Source organism: Centruroides vittatus, unplaced genomic scaffold (genome assembly GCF_030686945.1).
Source record: "Centruroides vittatus isolate TY-2023 unplaced genomic scaffold, ASM3068694v2 contig_1168, whole genome shotgun sequence".
NCBI classification, from domain to species: Eukaryota; Metazoa; Arthropoda; class Arachnida; order Scorpiones; family Buthidae; genus Centruroides; species Centruroides vittatus.
In genome coordinates, this window is record NW_027120749.1 from 2460653 (window position 1) to 2481931 (window position 21279).

General features: G+C 29.5%; 1 protein-coding gene across 1 annotated transcript; it reads right to left on the minus strand.

Annotated features, from left to right (window-relative positions):
• Positions 1-1140: 1140 nt before the first annotated feature.
• LOC136982064 (matrix metalloproteinase-21-like) lies at positions 1141-20886 on the minus strand. Its single transcript, XM_067278491.1, is given in 10 exon segments — positions 1141-3107; positions 3183-3361; positions 3429-3671; positions 3848-3904; positions 3907-4140; positions 4590-4767; positions 5280-5563; positions 5646-5928; positions 6873-7033; positions 20836-20886. Coding segments are annotated over 9 exon segments (1890 nt in total). The 5' UTR covers positions 7020-7033; positions 20836-20886; the 3' UTR covers positions 1141-2822.
• Between the last annotated feature and the right edge of the window lie 393 nt (positions 20887-21279).

Consider the following 21279-nt stretch of genomic DNA (forward strand, 5'->3'; position numbering starts at 1 on the left):
TAAAATGATACGTTCTTACGATAAGAAAAACGAATAAGGAAGGGAAAAAAAGAAAAATCGGTGTGTTTCTTTTATCGTGTACAAAGTTGATGGCAAAAAGTAGTAGCATTTAGCAAGTACAGATGTTCCTTTGATCTGAAAATGTACAGAAATTGGGTCGCCATCTCTTATCTAATTGCAACTTTCTTTCTAATTTTTAAATTAATTTAAAATGACATTATTTATTTTATATTATATTTAAATAATTATTATTAAATAATATGTTTTCTTTTGTATTAATTAATTTTAATATGCAGTATTTTAAAAACAATTTTTATGACTATACGTTATAATTACAAAATAAATAAACTATTTGTTATATTATAATAACATTAAAAAAATTTTTAAATTAATAAATTAAAAGTTTATTTAAAAATATTATAAATTATAAATTTATTTGAAAAAGTTTTTAAAATAAATAGTAGTATTTTTGTCCGCTAGATGGCGACGCTTATAATTAAGATTTAAAATTTTTATATCCATCAAATAAATGTATATAAAATAATAAGATTAAGGCTCAGTTTTTTAATTAATACTTTTTAATTAAAGGTGTACTTAAAAGTATTTTATTGAATTAAAGAATATTTTAAAATTATTTCATCAAAATTAATTTTTGTTAATGTTTTCAGTCAGATCAAATAAATAATTTAAGGAAATTTTTACACAAAATTTAAGTATTTTATGCTTTTTTTTTAAATAGTAAATAATTATATTAGCGTAAAATAAATTTTACATATACTGATTTAAATATTTAATTTTTTTAAAATGTGATATATAAGATAATTAATCTAATTTATTTTAAAATATTTAATTTGTCCTGCAGTTTAAAATGTTTTTTTTTGATATAAAAATATATATTGTAGTGTATTATTTGAAAAAATATTAATGTATATTAATATAGATTTTAATTTATAACTAAAATAAAAACTCATACATATATTTTTTTTTTTTTTTTTATATTAAGAAATACGATATTTATTCATCCATCTCGGAGCAGTGTTGAACATAGAACACCTGTTATATGGCGATAGCTTGGGATATCTCTAAAGCTGTACAGTGATTAATGTATCCTGTAGTGTCATAAAACAAAAATATATATGCTTTTTTCGTTATATAAAGCTTTATTATAGAAATACAAAAATATGTGGACGTACACGACATAAAAAGAAGTATAAATACATAATTTTATTGACATTCATTACATAAGTTATAATAATATTCGGGGCTTCGATGATGCCCTATGTCATTCGATCGCATACATTCTCCATCATACACACGACATTGCAGTTATTTGAGGAACAAATCTATATATATATATTTAAATTAAATCATTAAAAACTTTACAATTTTATTACTTCTAAAAGTTTATATTTAAATATCTAAGGCATTAAAGGTGTTCCCTGGATATTGCAATTTGGGTAATATTGAATATTTCAAAGACGTTCGTTGCAAAGTAAAAAATCATCAAACTTTGATACAAATGAACCATAAAGCTTGCAAATGAACCTATTGGATTCTGTATGACTATAAATTATATTTTTAAATGGTCCAGTGCATCTGATTAATTGACTGGAGCAAACCAGACACATTACAGGAAAGAATATTTAAATAAAATATTAATTTAGTTATAGAGTTATGAATATTCAGTCAATTTTCTTTTTATATTTTATTGGCGAAGGAAGGGTATTACAATTTATAGATTCATCTATAACCTTGGGAATAATGTCAAAGATAGGGAACAGGAATTAGTAACACAGTTCAAGTCATTATCAAGTGGTCCCCTGTAATCTAAAAACACCGAAAGGCGTTAGTTAAGAACAGACAGTCACGACCGAAAAAAAATGGAAATGATTTTTTTTAAGTTCTTTCCTCGTCGAAAGAGTATTTTTGAAATTAATAAAAGTGTATATACCGACTTCTAATAATATTGTGAATACTTCAATATGAAGCCATGATTATGGGGCTGGACTAGCTCCGTTTATGCATTTAGAAAAAAACATTCTTACACAAAAATTCACACAAAATATAGAACTATACAAAAGCTTAACAGCTGATATAGCTGCTGGTCGGTTATCAACATAAATCACATTTTATTTTAATAATATATAATATATATATAATATATATATATTTTAATTTGTACTATGACTAAATCAATTCGGTTTGAAAAACAAACCTTGTTGGTAAAATAAAAAAAAAAAAATTTCTCTAAAAACAAAGATCTATTTTCCACATGCATAAATGGCATGTAAACAAGCTATAAATTATCACTGAGACTTTATAAATTTTACAGTTTATATATTTTTCACGAAATTTCTGAGGAATGTCCTCAACGTCGTTCGTGAGTATAAAAAAAAAAGAAATTTTTTTATATATAAAAAGTATTGGACATTGTTTTAAATCACAGATATTTTAGCACTAAAATATATATATTTTTTTCTTTCCTTTCATTTTTGAATAGGAAACACTGTCAATTGTCAATTCTTAAAATAGTGTTCCCAATTTCTGCCACTCCGGAATATCGTAAATATCAGTTAAACTATAAAATAATTAAGGAATAAGTTGAAATAAATTTAAACATAAACATCTATTCGATGTTTTGAGTTCTTGAAATTCGATATAATTTAAAGAAAAAAGGAAAAAAAAAAAAAAAAAATCCGGACGGATGGCAAATTTAAGCATGAATCGAGTCAAATTCATTTTAAAATACTTTTCTATATTACAAAAGCCGATTTTTTAACATAAAAAACCTTTGTTAAATTTATATATGAAGTGTTAAAAAATCACATCTCTACGTCACAGATGTCGTACCACTTTGAGGAGATTTCCCATGGTCCTGCGATGCGATTCGTACGTCTTCGATCTAATGGTTTAAACCCTATATTTTGCCAATAGTAGCATCCTTTAAAAAAGTACATGGATTTATCTGTATAAGAATAATATACTGCATCTAAATTTGCGGGTAAAGTTGATTCCGAACGTGCACTTGGAAATTCTTGTTGAATTTTACGTGGGTAACCGGGTAAACAACAACCTTCGTTACCTCGCGATACGTCGTAAGCATACACCTAATGACGAAAACATTTTAAAATCAATAACAGAAGAATTATAGATAAATTGTTTTTAATGAAAGCAAAACGTACCAAATTATCTTTGAAAAAATATAAATTTGCATCCCGTTTATCAAAGAAAACGCTATCGATGTTATTCGGAATATTTGGGAAATTGGAACCGGGTATGGCACGAAAGCCATCAGATATATTCTTAGGATAATCATCTGATACTTTATCTTCGATGCTGTTATATAACCAATAATGATGTCCTGAAAAGAATTTATATAAATTAATCCTGAAATCTTCAAGAGCGTTATTATATCAGGATATTGGTACCTTTAAAAAAGTATGCGGCATCGTGATTGTAAGTCCAGACATGTACGTATCCATCTACTGAATTTGGTAAACCTTTCCATTCTGGGATAATGGGTAAAGGATCGCCGTATCTGGTCCTGTTATATCTATTTTCGTACATCCAGTAACGATTATTACGGAAGAAATATGTGTTATAGATGAGTTGACCATCAGATCTTCTTCGTACCCAATCGAAAACCGTATCGAATCTTCCAGTGCAAACGCCTAAACCACGAAGAAATTCAAGATTAAAAATAAAAAATAAGATGCGTAATCAGCGATAATTCACTTATAAAGTTGCACGAAACCTCCAAAAATATCTTTCAAACAAAAATCTTGATTTTGAAATTGAAATTTATGGATTAAATGAAGAGATAAGTGAATATACTCGTGTAACTTACCATAAATTTTCTGTACTAATTTTCTATCTTCCCATCCTAACTCGAAATTATTGTTTGAATCACTTTGGAATAAATTGCATACATAATAGAATAATTTCGATATGTATGAAGTAATCCAAGAGCGTGACCAACTTCATGAACCGCAACTTTAACTAAATTAGTACCGTGATTAGAGCCTACTGTTAAATATTCGTCGTCGTCAACGTGTATCTCGGCATTGGCGGCCATCTTTATGGCATGAGATAATTGACCACCAAAACCATCGAAATGATTCAAGCAGTTTAGATGTTCTCCTATAAAAAGAAAAATTAAGATAAAAATTGTTTATATATTTTTAAAACCAGTTTTTTTGGTACAGAGAGAACTCTTTTGAAGATATTCTATACGCGCCAGACGGTCTGTTTAACCACTTGTCTTTTATGTGACAGAAATAAGACTTTGGAGATACGTGAAGAGTCTCGTGTCCTGTAAACACTTGTATGTCCTGCTAGACTGGTTCCTACCACTCTTTCACTATAAATAGGGAGGACAGAAAGTGAATGTGATGCACGTGTCATCACTAAACGTTGTCTCATGTGGGAGAGATGGCGGAACTCTGATATAATTTATCTAAGAGACATCATTACACATTCACCGATGTGTTTATATTTTCAAGCGTGTTCTCGAGTCAGAACAAGTTACAGATGATGGTTAAATAAATATTTTAAGAAACGCGAAGTATATTCTCTTAACGGTAACTTACCTCTTCCAAATGCAATCAGAATATCTACATCATCTACTGGTGCTCGTGTGTCTTCTTGAAAGATAAGCGGGATGACTTCACCCCACATTCTAAACGCTAATGCCAGAGCTGCTCTTTGAGTGTTTGCAGTCAGCTGGTTACTGTAGGCAGAACCGATGAGTCGCCAAGTTACAACATCCTGGATGATAAAGAAGAGGTTAAAACGCTATTATTTGCTAAGATAAAAATATCCTATCTGATCAGAGGCAGCCATACATCACGACTTTAAAAATGCTTTCAGATCTGTGTTAAAAGTGCAATAAAAATAACATAATTACAATTATTATGTGTATATGTTAACATATGTTAAGATATCTACACAAAATTCAATTCAGGTTTTAATTAAATCTTTCTACTATTAGAATTTATGCCATAATGAATTTAAATATTTATCATTTAATAAAATATTTTTTCTTTCCAAAGAATAAAAATTTCTAAATATTTTTAATGAATCTCTTGGTATAAGATCGATGATATAAAGTGAAACCGACCATATCGTAATAAGGATCAATGAGAAATCGATCTCGGATACGCCAGAAAGACGCCTAACCAATAAAATCAGTGATAGGACGTAGCAATCTCTTGCAATTTAGTAGAATGGCACGATTTCACCGGACTGTCTCTGATCATGTTATAAATCTCATACATTACCGAAGGGAATGCTTGTCCGTCAGAAACGGATCTCTTCTTTCTTCTTCTTTCTTGTAAGTTTTCATAAATTAACTCGAGTCTTTTATCAAATTCCCCATTTTCGATGTTTCTTACGTAATTTTCTAACCATCTCCTACGTCTGGATAGTGTGGTACCGGGTGCAGGTGGTGTATAAGCTTCTATACCAGGTGTAGGCGAAACGCCCAAAACTAATTCTCTAAGTGTCATCGCCTGTCTTTTCCCTCGCCTCTGTTGTATATCGTTTCTGTTTTTCCTCCAACCTGCTAAAAATACATCACACGACAGTTTCCGACAAGTGCTTCTACAGAAAACATTATTTTTAGAACAAAAAACGAAAATATTTACGTTTTTTTCTTAGATTAATCATTGGTTGAAACGAAACAGCGTCTTCGTCATCGGGATTTCCGCATCTAGATTCGCTCATTAACCTTAAAGTGGGTTGATCTAACCTTCCTGTGGGTGGCATATTGTAAGTTCTCTGATATTGTCTTATTGCTTCTTGTATATCTTCCTGTGTACAGGATCGAGGAGGACCTGTTTCCTTATTTAAAATGCTATTTGTTAGAGACAATGGTCCTCTTCTCCTTTTTAAGCTACAACGTAGGTAACCGTAACGAATAAGTATTTCCTGTAGGAAAAAAAATGAAAATTTTGGAACTTTTAAAGTGCAACAAACTTTAAGAAACGAAGAGAAAATAAGTGGTGTATTTAATCAATAAATAAAGCAATTCAATATATAAATAAAGATCCATTTTCCAGGAATTAAGTACTTCTCCCACCCACTGACAGAATCAAAACTGAGTAATGTTAGTAGACAGAAGGTCGCCTGTAGAAGTTTTGAAAAAGCAATTGGTAATCTTACAGAATGAGTTTGTTTACAGAAAAGTAAGTCGACCCGCTGCTAGTTATCAAGATTAGAGTCTTCTTACACTTTCTGGAAGCTATTGGAAAAGTAAAGAATTCTCAAATTTGAAGTGAAACTTATTGCAATATGTCCTTTAATTTCAATCAATCAATACGAAGTGTTGTTGGTAATAGAAGACGAATAACACTCATCAATAGGCAAAGCAGGATTTAATCTCTTTTAGTGTGAAGTTTTGACTGACTTAACAGTTAGAAATAACCGTTTCCATCAGAAAGTAAAGCATCTCTTCTGAAAGTATCGAGCGATTGATGCGGGAAAATCGTTTCACTTAATGGAAGAGGGGGAGATGCAACGTTGTCAGAGAAACAAAGCTTGCTTTTGTTATCGAAACTGATTTATTAATTATCGTCTCTCTATTGTATATCTCGTCTATCCAGTTATAAAAGTTCTTCAGAAATTGTGAATATTAAAAGAATAATGGGGGGTCATTATCCAGAATATATTTTCTACATCTTTGAATTTTGATAATGAAACCAGATTTTTCATATAATTCTTAGAAAAATAATGATGTCTATGACATTCTCCGCTTACTTGATGATTTACAACGTCTAATTTTTTAGATTTTAAGCGTTTCTCAAGAGTTATTTTATATATAAATTGATAAAATTTATAAAAAGAAATTACATAATTAAATATAAAAATTTCACCTGAGCTTTTTCCGTAGAAGTTACGATATTTCTGTCGTGAATAACTCGATATTGAACATTGTCTTTTCTGTTTCTTAGCTCGAAAAATTCTTCTGCAAATCCCGTATTGAAAACAAATATACTTAATACGAGAACGGAGACGGACATTTTGAAAATTAGACCTAGAAAGAAAATTAATTGATAAAAAGTTATAAAATAAATTACAAATTTCTAAAAATTTATATTAAGCATTTTAATAGTTTTTTTTTAACTCTTATTTTATTCCTTTTAAATAAAAATAAATAAAAAGGAAAAAAATAAAATAATATTTCATTTTATTTTATTCTTTTTGACATTTTTTGAAACTTTTTAATCGTTTTTATAAGTGACGTGAAATATGAAGAAAGAAATTGTGAAAAATATTCAATAAGAAAAAGCGTGACGAATAATATAAAAAAATTGTAAAAAATTAAAATAACTAAGACGTGAGATTTAAAACAAATCTGTAAAAAATCTAAAGAGTAAACAAATGTAAAATCATGCAAAAAGATCGTGGAATTACTCAGAAAGGTGTCTATTTTCGTCCAAGGAACATCTAAGAACAGCTTCAGATCTTTGTAGTGTATTTCTTTTTTTTTTTTTTTTTTTGACATTTTAACCTTTCATCTTGCTTGCATTCGGCATCTAAACAATCCATAAATCTGTCTAAGCGAGAATGCCATACATTTCCAATAGGTCATGGTTAAAATTTAAGTTTTGACATCATCCGGAAAACCCAAACATCCAGATTTTTATAGTCGAAGAGACTTCCATAAAAATCCATTAAGAACTAAATTATTTGAAAGCAAAGTTAACTTTTCTATTGAGGAAAAATGGGAAATCTCAATTATTTTCGGTATTAAATGTGCATTTAGCTATTGCATCACGTGAAGGGAATATTATTGCACTTAATGAACCATAAGAATAATAATTTTTTTTTTTTGGTGTACGCTGCACGAAGAAAGGATAAAATTTTGGAATTTCTAATAGAAAGTGGATGTAAATTAGTTTCTTCTTATGTCATTCTACTTGACAGCGGCAGTGTGAAATGCTTTGAAGGTACAGAATTCGTGTCAATGGCCTGTAAAACAATCTTAGGACATAGTTCTGTGCTACAAAGAGATTGATGCAGTCGACGAGGGAGAGAAAGATATATGAACTATAAACTTAGACCAGAAAGGATGAGTCTATTATGGAACATAAGAAAGGAATAGTAAATCGGGAAGGAATAATTGTGCTCTTCCCCGAAACAGAGTTGTCTCCCCTTCCTGCAGATCTAAATATACCCACCCTTTTCATTGTGCTCTTCCGCTTATTGTAAGTCAAACTTTTGCATTACTTGCTGCAGTTTTCTATTACAAGTTGTTGGAATCTTCAAAAAATACAAAACACAAGTTTGCATTTCTCGACCAAACATGGCCACTTACACCTTTCAAATTTTAAAACCTGCCCTTTTCTACCCGTAAATTTAACGTTTATGGACCGAATTAGCCATTAACTTATTTTATAGTTTATATCGTTAATTATTCCAACAAATAATTGTATAATTTTTAAAGAGAATTAAAAACATTGTAATCATTTTAATAGATTTAATTATAATAAAAATAATTTTCAGTTGTTCTAAAAAGAAACGTAGAAATATTTACTAATAAACCGTTAAATTGTTTAAAAAGGAAAAAAATTTTAAAGCAATTTTTTAAGTTAAATTTTCTAGAAAAATAGAAATTTTTGCAATTTAAATTATTTTTTTATACGTTATAATAGTTTTTAAACGGAATAATTTCCAGAAATAAAGTAAATGAATTTATGAAAGAAAAGGAATAAATTCTGCTGTTGTTTTTTTCCAATTTTAGCTTTATGCAATTCTGTCATTGGCACACTATGTAGGGATTCCACATAAATTTGATGAAGCATACCCCACACAGAGCGGGAGATGAAAGTTCCTCGATCACTTAGTGTGTCAGAACCACCCACTACTTAGTGGAAATGCATAAAGGGGACCAAAAAAAAAAAAAAGCGATTTGTCGCCCTACCTGCTTCGATTGCTTTTTTAGAAATAATGGAAAAAACAGCATACGTCGCTGGCTTTATCCTCAAAAAGAAAAAAAAAATAATATTAAGAGATATCTATCAAGCTCGAATGAATTATAATTTTATAAACTGACACGAGGGAATGTTTATCACACATCATTTTATGTAAATAAATAAATTTTTATGTGAGGATGCTTAGGGAGGAGGAAGAAGGAGGAAAAAAAAGGCTGCCATATTGATTAATTTGTTTCTAACATGATGCTTTCGGAACTGTTATACAAAAATGCGGATCAAATTTTTCATTTCAATTTCTGTTCTCACGGTCCTCTGTACCAACAGTAGGACCTTTGACCTTCAGTCTCCGTCAGTAGCTTGGCTACGCCCGACTCATTCAAAATGTATTTACTCTCCGCCTAGTCGAGTGAAGGTGAAAGAATTCCGAAAACATTAACCAAAAAATGTAAAAAATTAAATTTTAATGACGGGAAAGTAATATTTTCCAGACCAAAAGAGGGATTTTTTGACATTTTATAAAGTCCAAAAAATGTAATTAAAATGGAGTATTTTACCTCAAGCGTCAATTCTGTAAGTATCGAGCGATAAATGCATAAATATTCTACATTATTTCATCTTAAAAAATTCAATACTTAAGTGTAAATAAGTCTTATAAAATTAACAATTCGAATAAAGAATTTGCACTTAATAAGGGTGTTACCTTTAGCAAGAATTTGCAGCTCTTAATTCATTCCTAGATTAGCAATCTTATAAAATATTTATAAAACGCAAAAGCGCTACAAGAATTTTATAAAAAATGACATAAAATGAATAAAAAATTCATGCAAAATTATTCTATTCGTACGAAAAACCTGCGTAAGAAAGAATATTTGAAATAAATTGGAAAAAATCCTTTCACACAAAAGTTATAGAATTCCAACCGCCCTTACATCCCAACCGAGAAGTGACTTCTCGTCACCTGAGGCAACATCTTGAATAATTCATGGAATGAGCAATTTCAATTCGGTATTATTAATTACTTAAGAACGAGAGGACCTTACCGGTAACACAGTTCTTACAACAGGTATTCAGCCAGACGCCGGAAGTTCCCACCAGATGATTCTCACCTGCACAGTCCCGAATTTCGAAGCACGTGTGTTGAGACGGGATGGAAGTTGAGAGGCCCGGATGTTATGTGTTCTCAATGAACACAACAGTCTGGAGACGGCTTTATGTGCTCGTCACGTGAAGCCAACGTCCAATGAGAAGAGGGCTTAGAGGAGACAAGACTGTCGTCCTGAATGTCGGCTTCTTTGATGACGTACCTGTTTCCCAAGTAGGACAATGTGTCGACAGATGTTTTTCTGTCTATGGGACGTCTATCTGATCGATACAATGCAACAACACACGGATTTAAACGTTAGAAGATCGTATTCGCACCCCCTAAACGTTTACTTTTAGGATGACGTAAAGCAAAGCTCTACTCCTTACTTTGGATGCTTTATATTCTTCTTGTTATTACATCACTCACTGTATACATCTTTGTACCAACTCTCTGTATCATTATTCTCTGTTTTCACTTCCTCACTACTTAACAGATTCTTTGCATTGCTCGCTTTACTTTGTACATCTACTGTACACATTCTTGCAATTCTGTTGCTTTATTTACTGTATTTTCTTTATACATTCTTCACATACACCAATTTTTTCTGCATTTATAGCTAATAAATTTAAATTTTCGCTTTCTTTATACTCGCAATTTACTGTGATGTAAAAAAGCACTTAAAATCATATAAAAAATGCCACATTTATCAATTATAAAATACTAATTCTTTATTCATTACTTGACGAATACTTGACAGAAATTTACAAAGAAAACTCTATATATGTTAATTTTTTGTTTCTGAACAAGGAACAATAATAAAAACAAATGTTCTTTCACTATTGATTCGACGAAACCTCAAAAACTTACTACTTATGACGTCAAACGACGTCACAATACGATTTTATTCAAAATTTAAACAATATATTATCTGTTTATTGTTATAAGTTGTCGAACAATACACTCTTATTCGATGACGTTCAAACAATTTTCAATTTCGAATCTTCTGGAGGGTTCGATTTCATCTGTGTGACGTCAAGCATTTTCGTGTAATTACTTTAAACAAGAGCCTTTCTTAAAAATGTCAACTTTTGTCAAGTGATTGATCAAGTTTTTCTGTTACAAGAATTATCCTATTCTCTCGATCACAGACTTGGCATGCTAACTTTTACAAAGCATTCTAGCATTCTAGGGTATATTTTAAGGATTTTTAGGGGATTAAACTTGAATAGCACGAGGAATTGGCACACAGAAACACTACAAAAATACCGTTAATTTATTATATCTACATAAAGTATTACTACAATAATACATTTTAGCTATCAATTACAAGTAATATAATTGTAAAATGTGCAATAATACCTTAAACTATAGATGATTTGTACGTATAAAATGCTGTTAATCGTAATGTTACTTAGTGCAATGACTCTAAAATTTGTTTTGTTTATATTTTAAATTTCATTCTGAGAAATTACAAAATACCTAAACAATTTTGCGAATAAAAAATAAATAAAGTAATTTTTAAAATTATTTATAAAAAGAAAAACTAATTTTAAGAAAGGATCAATTTTTAGCAATCGAAACGTATAAAATAAGCTGTAAAAAGTATAGGATACAAAGTGGGCGCTTAATTTACGTGCAAGTAATTTCGGATGTGAGAAAAGCGGATAAAGAAATGAAAAATAATATCTCATAATGTACAGGACAATATGCTGACAGTTATCTGTAGAAACTGGACTAGTCTGGGTTGGTCTTTTTTGCCGGGAGGGTCGAAGGGCTGGCTGACATTCCAGAAATTTTGGATGTCTATCACCTCTACCTTCACTCGATAAAACCAGAATGTAACTTTAAACTAATAAAATATCTTACCTGTTGCTGTAAAACGATCGAACCGTACTTATTTACAGCAGATAAGATGTAAAATAATACACGACCACCCTTTTCTCACGCGCTATCGAAACGAGTGGAGGCTCCAAGTTTCGTAATCTTGTGTCAACAAGAAAAGATTTGATTGTTGCACTCGTCTCGTCTACACAAACACTAAACTGCCTGTCACCTGAGTCCCATCCAACGGTTCACCAAGGTGACCTCTATTGGATTCCCGGTATGTCCCAATCTGACTGGCCCACTATCGGGTACCGCTTAAATTATACAGAAGATGAATTGCTCGGCTTTCTCCAAAATACCTTAACACCCAGGGCGTCGGTGTGCGCGTGCACCTTATGAGTGTTAAAATTAGCGGGTAGCCTGGGGAATGGGCCCAGAGGTGCCAAATGGGGTAGTATAGAAGAAAAGGGGGCATTTCTGCGGAACGTTTAAGAAGCTTCGCTGCTGATAGAACGGGTGAGGATTATGGTACGTGTCCCGGAGCGTGGGAGGATCCGAGTGTAAGTGAGATGTCAGTGTATTACCGCAAAGATACGGGGTCACGTTACGTCAAACCACGGTGACGATGACAGCGAAGCTGGGTGAGCTTGACACCGGGGGTACCGCTAAGTTATGTGGACCACCGCCGCTGGTGGAGACATTAACCTTCGTTTCGGCCCCTGACAGGTGCATGCCTCCACGTTCCCTGCATGGCCTCGTTCGTTCCAAATGTCGCTCGTACCAATTCACCTTTCACAATTTGATAATTGGACATGATCATTCAAAAATATTCCTCCGAAAGTCACGTCTGACTCTGGTTTTAAGGTCACCCAGTCGCTCGACGTACTGTTTGAAGAGGATCGATGTACTTGTTACATTTAATGGCTCCTACAAAATAAGGAGTGTAAATTTTACAACTTTGCACTCTTTAGTTTTTACAAAAATATCTAAGGAGTGCAAACTTGTGTCAACTTGATTCTTGAAGAACTTTGCACAGGTTTTCTTACAATTACAAATTTTAAAAATTGCAGAAATGATTAAATTATCAAAGTTTTAGGAGTGAAAAGCAAAGAAAAAAAAACGCGATTAGAAAAGAATAATACAACTTTTACAAGAAAAATAAACAAATTTACAAGCCTTTCCTGATCCCAACAACGTTATGTTAATTTGGATTGCATCCAAATGAACATAATTTAAAACGCTTTGCGTTGGAGCAAAAGAATTTCTAATAACTTTATAATGTTATAAAATAAATTCTAACAAATTCTATAATAATTTAACTCAGTAAAATAAATTTTCTAAGTTATAAATCTTTTAAAATGTCGGCAACTTGTCAGGGAAGTCAGGATGAACCATCTTTGACATAGTTCATTCGATATGATAGTGAGAAATATTTTTGGAGAAGAATTTTATGATATTTGCTAGCTCTAGTTCGCATTGCTGGGTTACTTCTAAAAGAATATCAAGCTGTCAACAGCATAGGGGAGCAACAGAGGGGTGATTTTTCCAAGGAAATGACATTATACGCTAGACTAACAAAATTCCTTGTATCTGGTCCTTTCACGCAGGTTGAATCACATCTTCTGTGACCGTTATTTTTCTAGTACAGAATTTTTTTTTGTGTTAACCATTACTTAATTAGCGATGTCTGTCTAGGATGACAGGTCGGTCCTTCTGATATAAGAAACGAGCGACAGGTTGCTGATGAATAGACAAATCCGACAGGTGCTCAGGATTAAATGAAATATTTGTTTAATCGATTTTTAAAATTCCTCTTTCGCATATTTAATTCTTCTTTCGCATTATGTTTAATTAGCGCCCTTTTTTTCTTTCTAAAATTTATTTCGTCAAATTTGTAAAAACTTTACAGGTTTTTATATGTAAAAAAACTTAGAACGTAGAACTTTAGTTAATGTTTCCGTATTACTTTTAGTGTTTGTAAAATCTAAAAGCTCCAAATTTTTTGAGATTTTTCTCTATGAAAATTGCCAAATTTCCAATCATAATTTTGAATCATTTTATTAAATGTAATCATTTCATTCCTATTTTATTACGCGTACAAGTTATAAGTTACAAGTTACTTATAACTTAATACGCTCTTTGCAATTTTTGTTAATGGATAATAAATTATTTTAATAAATAGCAAATTTGTATAATATTTAACATAATTTACCATTTCTTATGGACTCCAGTGCAAAATTTTGTATATATTTTTAATAAAAATCCTAACTTCTCGCACTTATTCTTCCATTATTATTTTATACTTTTTGTTCATGAATACATCTTTTTAAATCAGTAATTTTCAATATTTAAAAATTATTAAGTTATTAATATATTTATTTTTAAGACCTAATTTCCTTCGTATTTAATTCAAAATAATCATTTTAATTAAGCATTAGTGAAGAACATTGTGTACTTTTTCAGATTATTTGCAATTATGTTTATACTATTCTTTAACCTCTTTCATTACACATAAATTTAATTTAATTGATTTATAAATTGCTAAAATAAATAAAAATTCTTATTTATGATTATTTTAGCCCTGAAATTAAAAATTATATTAAAAAAAAATCTCGTTTTTCATTCCTTTACAGCTATTGCAATAAGTGGAAATTCATACATTATATAAGTATTTATTTATTTTATAAAGGTCTAGGAGGTCTACAATCAGTCTTTTGACCCATTTGTAGATAGAAAATAACCTACATTAACAAATAAACATATTCGCGATACTTTCCTCTTAAATTTAATTATAGATACAATAATTTGTTTAGTCTAAACTTTGAGTTGAGAGAGAGAGAGAGTCATGTGATGCCAAATTAAATTTTTTATACATTAATTATACAATGTGAAAAGTAAGTTTTTACATTGTAAAATGAATTTTTATCTATGTAATATTTTGTAAAATAATATTTTCTATTTTGTATAATTTTTTTTTTGGTTGAATTATTATATGAATTATGCTAAAAGATAAATCATATGTAAAGTAATCTTGTGGGAAAGGAAAGCAGCGAAGAGAGGCAGAGAAAGTTCTTGTGCCAATTATGATAATTAAATTTCTTTGATCTTCTAAAATATATACTCGTTAAACTGATTGGTCAATTTAAAAAAACAACTTCCTCAATAAATCCACAGAACTGATTAAAAAATATATATGTTAGAAAGGGAATTTAGTAGTATCTAAAAACCTAATTTTAACTATTAAATCTTATATAAAATGTAATATATTTTAAATGTTATGTATAAAAACAAATTAAAGAGTATATAAAAAATAAAAAATTTGAGTTTTTAAGCGTATTTTAATGTTTTAAATGAGATGAAATGAAGAGATGTAACAATCTTCTCTTTTAAAAGAAAGAGAAAACAATTTATTATTCACTATTTACAATTAAAATTTTTATTTATAATATATATATTTTAAAATTTATATTAATTATGTGTAATTACTAATTAAAATTATAACACATTTATTAATTTAATTTAATTTTATTCATATTTTCAAATTATTACAGCGTTATCATCTCAACACTTTATATATAGAAATTTGTTTTTATTTTTATAATTAAATTTTTATAAAATTTAAGGTGATAAATAAAATATTCCAAATATCAGAACAGGATTATTTTAATTAAATAAAACTGAATATTTAGTACAATTTTACTAATTATATCTATGAATATTCTATAAAAGTATTTGTGAGGTATGCTTCACTGCATTACTCCGATCAAGCTTTGCAGTGAAGCCTACTACGCTTAGAATAATTTAAATTAAATATAAAACATGTTCATAAAAATATACATAAAATAAAAAAATAACGATAGAAACTAGAACAAACTTGTATTAATTAGTTTAATTATAATCATTAAATTTTCCCTTTCTTTCCTTTTGATTTATTCGAATCGTTATAAACGTGATGTAACATATATGCTTGAATATTTACGTAAAATGTTAATTTAAATTTTTAAAATCATTTAAATTTATACACAATTTTTTATATATAAAAATGCCTGTTTACATATATATATGTTAAAGGTTTGTATCGTTAAATACGATTTAATCAGAAATTAAATCGATCATTTTAAATAAATTTAATTATTTATTATTACGAATTAAATTATGAATTTTAGCATCCAAAAATACCCCAAAACAAAGCGATTTCATACTTATTTCTTTAATTTTTTTCATTATAGAGCGAAACAAAAAGATAATCTTGTTTGAAAAAGTTAGCAGATCACGTCTAATGGAGAACCTTTCATAAACGTTCTCTACTTCTTTATAACCTTCGTGACCTTTAACCTAGCGTCTAAATAAGGTGTCAATATATTTTTAAACACGATTCAATAAAGTTGGGTAAGGTTTGAATTTACCAGTCAAAATCTGTTTCATTAATTATCACAAAAATAAAATAAGATTCTCTCTCCTTCTACAGAATAAAATTCGAATTTAAAACCAAGTAAACTAATGAAAATAATCTTTTAAAAAGTCGTTAATTTAGTATAAATTTAGATATTTTAAACGATAATTTAGCTTTACAAAATAATGAGGATTTAATAACAGATTTTTCTTTATAAAATCTTAAAGATTAATGAATACTTCCAATATATTATTGCTTAATGTAGTGTTTTTCAATTAAAACTTAATAAAATCCGTTTTTTTTGTACATCAGAAGAACCGAATTTTATCATTTATAGTTTTATTTTATTTAATAGTTTGATATAAGTTAGCAGATAACAAAAAGTGTTTGTTTCTCGATAACATATCTAATGTTGAAGTAGCTGAATGTTTGAGCACTTTTTTCTCTTCTTTTAAACTGAATTGAATCATTAAATTTCAGTTTTAACTGTTAAAATTTAAATTTCAAAATCAAAAATTTGCATTAATATCTTAGATATAATTTTTTAAAAATATTCAGAATATTGTCATATTTTTAAATAATAAAATTCTTGTTTAAATTTGCTTAGAATTTCGTATTTAAAAACTATTATTATTGTTTTCTTCGAATGAGTTTTTACAGTTTTAAGTAATGATTAACGATGGATGGAGTTCGAGTCCTTGCAGCGTGACAGACCTCATACTCCTGGATAAACTATGATCTTTAAATGATGAGGCACCAGTGGGTGGTAAAATCGTGATAGAAAATCATTTGTGTTTCCTATCCACTCGCCTATAAGCTAAATAACGTCTCGACTAACCTCTATAATAGAAAGAACTTCCTACTAAAATTCTAACCAATTTTGTTACTTTATATTTAAAATGATCACATTGATTATTTTCGTTTATTTGTTTTCCGATTTTAGAATATAAATTCGCGGATTATTTGTTTATTCCCGTGTTTAAATAGCAAGAAAATGTATTTTTTATTACAAATAGTTACACTTGAAAGAAATATTACATGTTGTAAGTTGCTTGTTCACTTGCATTCTTCTAAATTCATTAAAGGGGGTACACGTACAGTGTTTCCTGTGTCTAAATAATTTGCTCGAATGCATTCGATCTCTCCCCCTCTTCATACATTTTTCAGGATATTTCTTTAGAAAAAAAAATTATATATTTGGAGCATACGTGCTTTTCTCCTTCGCATGAACACTCGGAAACACCAGATAATTACCTAAAATTTAATTTTATTAGCCATTAACAACTTAAGTTTTTGTATATATCTACAGAATTTTAGAGTGGTTTTCCAGATATATTTATAATTGCATCAAAACTCATCAGAAAACTCTATATTTCCACATTGAATATATTGAGGTAACTTTAATAACAAATAACGCTGTAATGGTATCGGAGGAAAACAATTCCCATAAATGTATTTTTACTGGATATGATTAGAGGTCAAGATTTATCAATATCCATAGCAAAAATTCTTGATTAAAGATAAGCTACGAAAAAATAGGCGAACAAACAGGAGTAAGCTGATGCAGTGCAATTACAGTTGTAGTTCTGTGACATATATGTCTCCAACGACAATCATAGATGTCGTAGGAACGATGAAGAGAGTTGTTACCTAAATCGAAGTATAGTGGACAGAACCACCTCTGAAGAGGGACATCTGCTTTCATAAAAAAGAATAGATTAGACGACTTTGTTTTGACATGGTGATAACATTCGAGGGTACTCTCAAATAGTTAGCTCATAGTGCCTCTCGCGTAAACTCGGCATTTAACTCCTGGAAACACAACACGTTCATCAACTTAAACTGTTTTATTTAACACTCATGACTTCTTTCGGGGCTTGTTTAAACAAATTGCAAAATTATCCACTAGAGATTTCCATTACTAATGCCAGATGTGACGTATTTATTAGGCATTTAAAGTAGATGGCCACCCACTTTGGCTATCCTTTGTAAAACGCCTTCCAAGCGTTAAAGAGGGGTTGGCGATCTTTTAAAGATTATCTGTATTGTTGATTTATAGTATTCTGGACAGATCTGGGCCAGCATCTCTCAAAAATATAAGGTATGCTTCCTGGTAGTTGTCTTTTCTTGGAACTCCTGTGGATATTCTTGATTAACCATTGATTAATGCCTTAAATAGTGACAAATTTCTAATTTACACGTTGCTAATCATTCGTAACTTCATCCAAAGATCAAATATTTACTCTTTGTATTATTGCTACTTTAGTAAATTATCCCGATCCGAACGTAAATGAGCCACAACGTATGCATTGATTTTTCTATTCTTTGATCTGCTGAAATCACCATTTATTTCGATTTTTAACAGTCTACTCTCACGTTTATTTATAAATTTATATTAATTTACACAAACAGCAATACGCAGAATTGCAGAATAATATTTACAACGATTATTTTTTAGTATGTTTTGTAGCAAAAATAAGATCAGAGTTGAATTTGATTTAGCGATATATTGCTCATTATAAATAATTTATTTCCTTAAAAAAATACTTATATACGTAATAATAATTAAATTAAAATAATCACTTTAAATTCCAACTCGGCTTTGGATCACGAACTGCATATTTTTTTGACTATTTTTTTAATGTTTGCTCTACTTCATATTCACCTCTCAGTCGTTCGAGACCTTCGACTTCTTTCTGACATTTGATATTCCCTCGTCTAGAAGTCGCTTTCGCTAGACATTTAAGTGGCTACACTTAACCTGGCACTCGAGAAAAAACACAAAAAAACTAAGAGATTTTCTATAAAATATATATTCATACTTGCCTACCGCAGAGTTAATCAAACTTTGAATATTTCGAATTAGACAAGGATCATTTTTTAAATCGTTAAATCACCCTCCGAACGGATTGGGTAACGTAGTTTTTTTTGAAGGGAAGGGATGTAAATTAGCTTTTAAAATGATAGAGTTAGGAAGAAGAGAAGAGTAGGAAGCTGTAGAAGGGAGCACGAGCGGGAAGATGATCAAAATTCCAAGCAGTTGTTTGATCCGCAACATTCCTAAACAAACCGAGAGTGGCTATCTACTTGAAGTAATGCGATCCCGAGTTGAGCACATTTTCTGCCACTTGGCTCTACTTGACGGCCACACAGACCCTTCTTACATAAACAAATAAACTCACCGTCCTCGCTTGCAAACGACCGCTTTAGATAAGGACCGAGGTGCAAGATCGTCCACACTTTCATCCCCCCCCTCTGTCAAATTTAGTAAGTTTGTTTAAAGTAAATAAAAACCATTATTATAAGATAAACTACATACGTGGTTTAAAATGTTTAAATATACATTCCAACGTTAGAAAATGTATTCAATTCTTTGCATACATTTTCCTAATTTCTATAGCTCAAGATTAAGGGAAAGAGCTCGACTCCAGCTTAATATATTATAGAAAAATACGATATTTAACAACATTTTGGCCAATATTTTTCAATTTTTAACTGGGAATTTGGCTGTTCATTTCTTGAATTTCGAAACTAGAATAATATAGAATTTTTCCGTTGACTTTAAGCAAAATTTGATATAAAAAAAAATCGATTTTTGATTTTGCAAAACTCGAATCAGTAATTTGAGTAATCCAAATATTAAATTATAATTATTTAAATAATAAAATTAATTAATTGATCATAAATTAGTAGTAAAGTTTATTTATTTTATCAATTATTAAATTCATTTTTTAAAAAATAAACATATTTAATAAAACATAAAATTAATTAAAATCATTTATAAGATCTCAAGTGGAATATTTTACAGGAATTAAGTTGATTATCTTTTCTTTAGTCACAAAGAAAATCAATCGGGATATCCTCTTATACGATAGAATTTTTAAAAGATTTAAATTTAATTTTATAATATTTATGTTTTAAATATATTTTACAGTATATTTTTCTTGTATAAAATTAAAAATTAATTACGTTTAAAGTGCAGAGAGTCAACAAACTTCAATGAGAAGAAACTTTAACCACGTGTTTAAATCTTTCGAAACTGTTAAACATATAATTAAATTAATTTGTCATTTGTAAATTTGTATAATTTAATTTATTATTTGAATAATGGCATTGAAAGTGAATGCTTTTATTTATTTCTTTATTACTTTTTAAGCTAGATCTACGCGACGTGTGAAGATGATACACGATTAAAACGTTAAAAAAATAAATTTATATTAATTCGATACGTAAAGTTTTGAGTAAAACAATGTAAAAATAGTTTAAGAATATAAAAATAGTAAGAAATTCTTATAAAAATTATTCAAAATTTAAACATTTGGCCTGAAAATGGAACTCGAATGAATGTTAGAGATATTAAAAAATAAGACAAAAAAAAAAAAAAAAATTGAATTGTTATCGTTCTTAAAATTTACTAAACACCAAGACGAGTTAGAAACGTTAAAAATAAACTGACGATGTAAAAAACTTGTATTAAAATAAACCAAGTTCAATGCTATGTTAAACAATTGAAACAATGCAACCTTCCAATTATAAGAGGCAAGTGGATATTCAATAAAAACGAATGAAATATGATTATATCTGAAGTCTTTACTCACCATCTGTGTTTTGCTTCTCTCGAACCACAACATCCACCCTCGCCTTGCCCGATCACGTGACTCGAAACTAACTGTTGCTATCGCGTCTACAAAAGTCGGCACAATTGACACGGTAAATGACGTAACACACATAATATAGACGACTTGTAAATCCACCCCGTGTTAAAGAATTAATTAACACGTTCAAACGTCTTTAAACTTTTTTTACAATAACAGATTACCCTCCATTAAATATAAACAATTAATTTAGTTAATTAAAATTGTTAATAAGACATATTAAATACAAGTTTCTGACGCCATCATTTATCAAAACTAGTACAAAAATATAACTGGACTCAAGTTTGTTACAAATGTTAAAGGCTCTTTAACGTGTTAAATGTTTCTTGGAAACTCATTTTCGGACAGTTAATTTGTTCTAGTTGAGGGATAATTACAGAATTTATG